Source organism: Hakea prostrata, unplaced genomic scaffold (assembly GCF_041222555.1).
Source record: "Hakea prostrata isolate BN-2017 unplaced genomic scaffold, UWA_Hpros_2 contig_12, whole genome shotgun sequence".
Classification (NCBI taxonomy): domain Eukaryota; kingdom Viridiplantae; phylum Streptophyta; class Magnoliopsida; order Proteales; family Proteaceae; genus Hakea; species Hakea prostrata.
The window spans coordinates 1055482-1061876 of NW_028291131.1; the positions used below are offsets into that span (position 1 = coordinate 1055482).

The window sequence follows — 6395 nt, forward strand, 5'->3', positions numbered from 1 at the left end:
AATATTTATCTAGGTACAATCTAGAGGAATGAATAGGGAGTAATAAAGGGTAAAGAAGTATATTAAAGTAATGAAAGCCATGCATGCCTAGGAGAGAGAAAACGAGAAAACGTGAGAGAGTGAGTGAGAGAATGAGAGAGGGGCTTATGTGGATCAGTTTTATTGTGATACATCTCATACATATAAACTAGAGTCCTTGTTCATCACAAGTCTAGGAAAACTCCTGCACTCTAGTAGAGTTATATTTACAAAAGTACAGTGAGGTATTAGGGTTTTACATTGACTGTGTTTTTTGTGTGTTTGAGATAAGATACAACTCTGAATATACTTTGGCAGATAATGTAGAATTCCGAAGAAAATTGTGTGTTTGAAATTCCAACTATGTTTAAGATATATGTAGACTTCTGAAACTCCAACTATGTTTAAGATAAAGTAGACTTCTGAGGATCCTCTTGTGTTTTAGCTAAACTGAATGCAATCTGCTATTGAGGATAAGGGTTCACCCAAGGTTGTGCATTCATGTGTCTTTCCAAAAATATGTTCAAGGGCTAGAGGTGATGTGGCAGCTAGGGCAACCCTGGGTTCAGCCAGGGTTGTTGATGAAGTGCCAGAAATATATCTAACATGCCCCCTCAAACTCAAGGGTGGAGACGAGACTTTGAGGTTGGACAATAAAGTTTTGAACTATTGATGTGAGAGAGGTTTTGTGAAAATATCACCAAACCGGTCCTTAGTAGATAAATACCAAAGCTAAAGATCTCCTTTTGCAACTTTATCTTGAACAAAATGAAAATCATTAACATGTTTCATGCATGCATGGAACACTAGATCAGCAATGAGGTAAGTGGTACCAACATTATCACACCAGAGAATTGAAGGATTAGGCAGATAAACATATACCTCATTTAGCAGAGATTGAGGCTCAGTGGGTTCAATTGCTGCATTCACCAAAGCTCGATATTTAGACTCAGTTAGATTAGGAAACAATGTTCTATTTTTTGGAACTCCAAGAGATAAGATAGCAACTTAGAAAACAACATATCCACCTGTAGACCTTCGATCATTAGGGCTCAGTCAGTGTTCGAAAAGGCCAATAAATTTAATGGAGATTGATGATGAATGAAAATACCATGAGAAGAAGGCCCTTTTAAAGAACCCTTGACATAATCTCCAAGGTTAGGTAAGTGTCCTCGACAAACCATACCAAAAACCCACCTTTCTATGTAAAGATAGAGGGGATGGTTGGTCGGGGGGGTCAATCAACCGATTGACCTCCACTAGGGGTGGTTAGTCTAGGACAACATCGGCATTTTGAGATTTTGACTCCCAAAACCCCTATATAATGGTTGCTTGACTCCTAACAGGATTATTATATTGTTTAGATGGAAGGAAACTCTAGAACTAGTCATGTCACATCCCACCTAGCCAGTATCGAACTTACCCAAATACCTATGGAGGTGAACCATAATTACAAGATCTAGGTTCATGGCCAACCCATAGCACATAATATTCAATAGCATAATCAAAGGAGCAAGCATAAAAAAGGTAATAAATATTAGTTATTACAGTTATCCTAAGATCAAATATAAAGTATTATCAGAGTTAAACATCTAAATTGAATGTTATACTAGCAGAAGTCTTAACATATTATCAAAAGGTTTGAAAGGGTAAACCTTCAATATCTCTAATTAAAGTTATGCATTCCCAATCAAATTCCACTATATCTTGAAAGAAAACACATGGCAAATGAAACAATCAAACACCGCACGAACACTCCATGCATGGACTCGCATTGCCATAGTTCTCAATCTCCTTCACTCGCTGGTGCATCGCAAAACTCCGGCAGCACGAAGTACTCTAGGAAGATGGTGTCCTCATAACCAATGTAAGTTCCACCTAGCCAATGTCCATTTACCCGAATACTAAGGGGTGTGATCCACAACCCCACAGATCAGGTCTCAGACAATCACCAATCATTCCACACATAGTCCAATCATGAGCAAGAATAAATCAATGTATAACATTAATAAAGAATTAAATCAAGTATTAAGGATCTTAGAAGGATCTCCAATAGAATTAGAGTGCAGAAGTGAGGTCAAATCTAAAGTATATTATTGGAAAGAATAAAGAAAAGTCAAAAGTTCCTAAGTATTACATTAGATATGTATCCTTAAGTAAAATATAATTTCTAAATTAAATAACCTCCGCATAAAAAATGATATAGATTAACTCAATTCTAGTACATGCGGTCAAGACACGAACATTCTTCATCGTAAACGCCATAGTCCCCAAAATCTTGTACACTGTACTGGTCGATTGCCGGTGTCTCGTATTCTTGGATTTCAGTAATATCTGGATCTGCATCGAAGTATAAAGCAACAAATTCCTTGAAGGGTGAGGTCAAAAGAACTCAACGAGTAGTTCACAAAAAAAATAATCAATATCACAGTCCAAATCAATACATCACATGGTGCAATATGACATGAGGGATAATGCAAGGAAATATGACAAGAGGGATAATGCAAGTATGCAACTATACTCTAACAGAAGCTAGTCTCTAATGGCAGACACACATTAAGATAGAAACCAACTTCCTCTCGGTAAGTCTCGTCACTCTGATCTCTCACAAGTTGGTTACCGGTCTTGGGATCCTGGGTAAGGGGTCAAGCCATCCTTGTCGGACTATCACCATGGCTGGGGTTTAGGTCACCATTCTCTCACCACCATTGGCATGACTACTGGCATGTGTCAAAGTTATACCTAGTCCAGTGCAAGTCAACTACTCAGTCACATCAACCTAGGTTCAGATACTTCCCCTCATGCATCACAATTTTGGTTAAGTATCCTTCCCTACTAGAGTCAACGTATCCTATGGAACCAACTAGCTAGGACTACATACACCTTTAGGCAAGAGGGGCTTGTACTAGCTCTACCACTACGGCAGTTTGTTGATTTAGTTTGTGAGGGTAGATGCGAGCATGATGTCCTATCTGTTGGCATTAAAAACAAACAAATTCCTTTTGTCCTGGAGTACTTACTAGCACCGAAGGTCTTTGATTCACTCCTTGAGTTAGCATAAACTGGCCTGGGGGTTTGAGTAGTACGGCTGGTTGATTGACACCAGTCTAGCCATACTGTCCATTATGCACATTCTCATATCCATGTCCCATACTCCTATGATGAAATAATGGAGTAGGGTATGGAGTTGGTGTATTGAACTTCCTATCAACTCTATCAACATAGCCAGTGCTCTTGCTCTACAACATTCGCTGAAGACGAAAGTTCTCCTTTTTTGACTCTTCCACCCTTCAAATTTTGAACCATCTGGGCATAGCTCTCTATAGGAAGGACTAAGAGGTATGTCTTGATAGAAGGTCCAAGTACTTTGAAAAACTTCTTCCCCTTTTCTCTATCCATTTTCATCGACTCAAGAGTGAAGTAGAATAGTTCTTCAAACTTCTGTTGGTACTCCAACATAGACAAGGGTCCTTGGACAAGCGCCATAAATTCAGATTCTTTTGCATCCTTAACTACTTTAGGGAAGTAATTCTTATAGAGCGCATCCTTGAAAATAGCCCAAGTAATGTCGTTGCTTTGCAAAGCCTCTAAAACTGGCCGGGTAGCATTCCACCATGCATCTACTTCATGCTGGAGTTTCTGTTCTGCGAATCTAATTTTCTGAGCTTCTAAACATTGCAAATTCCAAAAAGCCTTCTCCATTTCCTGAAGCCAGGAAATAGAGTATCCTTGGTCACTCCAGTAAAATTTGGCACTCGAAGTTTCAAGAGACTCTCCATTACCTTGGCATGAGGTACAACTGCATTACCACCTACAACAGGTGTGCCAACTACATTAGGGTTCACTTGGGCAGTATGATTGTCATTATGCATAGCCATGAACCTAGTATCATTTGATTAAATTGGTTGCATTGTTGTTGCATCACATTCCCCATTATGCTCAGAATATCTTACACAATCACAATCTGGGGAGCACCGGGAGGATTTCCAGCAAGTTGATCCTTAGGGTAACTCTAGTTTTTAGTACTACCAAGAGGTACAACTCTATTAGGGTTATTCCCATTCACATTCTGACTAGTTGTTGCATTTTGGTTCATTGTGTTCACCATCCTGTTATTCCAACACCAAGGCAACCAATCAAATTTTCTTATTCGAAACTCAATTCCAAACCTCAAGCATGCATATAATATTCAAATCATCAATATAGGTCATTAAATAGCCAATTATATGCATGGAAACAAAAATTCACCAAAATTGGGCAGGCTGGTCTCCTGGGTGGGTCACCTAAGGCAACCAAGCCTTCTTGTGTGAATTGTGGGCCTTATATATGGCCCACAATCCCGATTTTGCTCATTCTCATTATGCTCCAAACTTCTTCCTAGGTCTGGAGAAGAGTTCCCTTTTGCAACCAAAGGTGATTTTGGGGCTTTCTTGAGCTTTTACAATGCCAACAATACCACTCTAGATCATCAAAGCAAAGGTATGTCAACGGTTACCTCTCAGGCCGTTCAAATTCATTTGCATCTTTGTTTCCCATGAGATAGGCTAGGGTTTGTATTAACAACATATATACAAATGATTTTCTTTACTTCCCAACCATTTTACACTCAATGCCATGCTTCAACAACAAGTTCTTGCATTCTTTGATGAATTTTTACTATTCATCTCAAATTGGGTACCTATTTGGTGAAATTCTTCCCAAACCTCAAATGCATATGCCTTCTTGTTTGAAACCACTACTTTCACATATGATTTACTTCAAATCATGATTCCAAACTTCCCATATGATTGATGCTTTATGCTTGCAATTTTTCCCAAAAATCACCACCTTGCTTTCTTGCCAAGAATGCTTCTTGCTGAATTTTTTTTTTCTTCTTAGATTTTGATGAGTTCTTCACTTGAAACCACTCTTAATTCATTAATCTTACTACAAAATATAGTCCAACCCATCTAATTCACATTTTGTACCAAACTTGCATTTTTCCAAAAATTCACCATTCTACCCACTTTTGCCCAAAAATAAGCGTGCTCAATTTTTGCTAATGCATTGAATTTCTTTTCTTGTCTTCGCCAAATTCACACTTATGACTCATCGAGGAGGGCATTTTGGATCTATGAGGGGTCATGGTTACATTCCGGCTCCACACCACGGCATTGAGCGTCCTGGTCTTTTTGACCCTCAGGATGCCGAGTACCTCTTTCACTTTCATTGAGAGCTCACCTATTGAGTATTGTCGATTGTCATTGTGGATGAGATGAGGGTCTTCTATATCCAGGAGAGGTTCTAGGTTTAAGGTGGGGTCATCTTCTCTACGACGATTTACCTGTCTACCATGAGCTTATCACATATTTGTGTAGTTACCTGACACACAGTATGGAGGATGATGACATAGGTGGGTCAAGACTAGTGATCTGGTACGAGAGACACCCATCTGATTCTCTACTAGAGTTCTATTCGTTAGGCTTTCATTATTTTGCTTTGTTTGATCTCTAAACTAAATCCTATATTAAATCTTCTCCGAAATCTAACCGCAAGATTCACAAATGAGCTAGAGTGAAGTGAATGGGGATTCACTCTAGAGTAAAGAGGATAGAAGAACTAGGCTGTCACAAAAAGTAAAAGCCTTTAGCTAGGTCTTGGCAGTAGGAGGAATTAATCATATAAGAGAACTAGAACGAAGAAGATGAATCCTAACTTTTAAGAAAGCAAATTGACATTCGAAAACCTTAACGGATGCTCTCCACACCTTTCTTCACCTTGGGGAGGGATCTCTTGAGGACCTCTGATGTTCTCTATCACATTTAGAACATAATGACATGTTTTAGAATGAAAAATCATTAAATAGGGCTTCAAAAATAATTGTTTTCCCAAAATGCCATTTTCCCCCGAAACTAGGTGGGTCGCCATAGGTGACCAGGGTAGGCAACCCACCCCTGGTACTTTTGTTTCAAGAGAAAATTAAGGCCCTTAATGCCTTAGCTCTACCTTAGGTCCTTTTCTATGCTATAGAAGAGTCCTACCAGATTTTTTTGGATCTTCTACATGTGTCATCACTGTATTCTTGATCCATCTACCAAGTCCATCAACGTCCGAGTTAGATCTTCTTCCAAATTCTGACAGAACTTCCAACTCAGCATCATCTCCATCTATTTCCATTGGTTCTAAAATCAATCTAATGATCTCTACTTGGATAGCCCATAGTTGCCTTTTACCCACACTCCAGGTTTTCGGACCTACAATATGGATTTCCAGGTTAGGATTTTGGGGGATTTCACAAGAGTCTAAAAGAACATTTCCACACAGGATGAGTTCTAATGATTCTCAGTGAAGGCAACAATATTATATATCAAGCACTTAACTCATGTACGTAATAAGAG

At 38.9% G+C, this 6395-nt stretch overlaps 1 protein-coding gene across 1 annotated transcript; it reads right to left on the reverse strand.

The window, feature by feature from the left end:
* Positions 1–3234: 3234 nt before the first annotated feature.
* On the reverse strand, positions 3235–3896 carry LOC148999398 (uncharacterized). Its single transcript, XM_089141204.1, has 2 exons — positions 3801–3896; positions 3235–3723 (listed from the first exon to the last, which is right to left on the reverse strand). Exons 1-2 carry the CDS (start codon positions 3894–3896, stop codon positions 3235–3237), a joined length of 585 nt encoding a protein of 194 aa, XP_088997330.1.
* Between the last annotated feature and the right edge of the window lie 2499 nt (positions 3897–6395).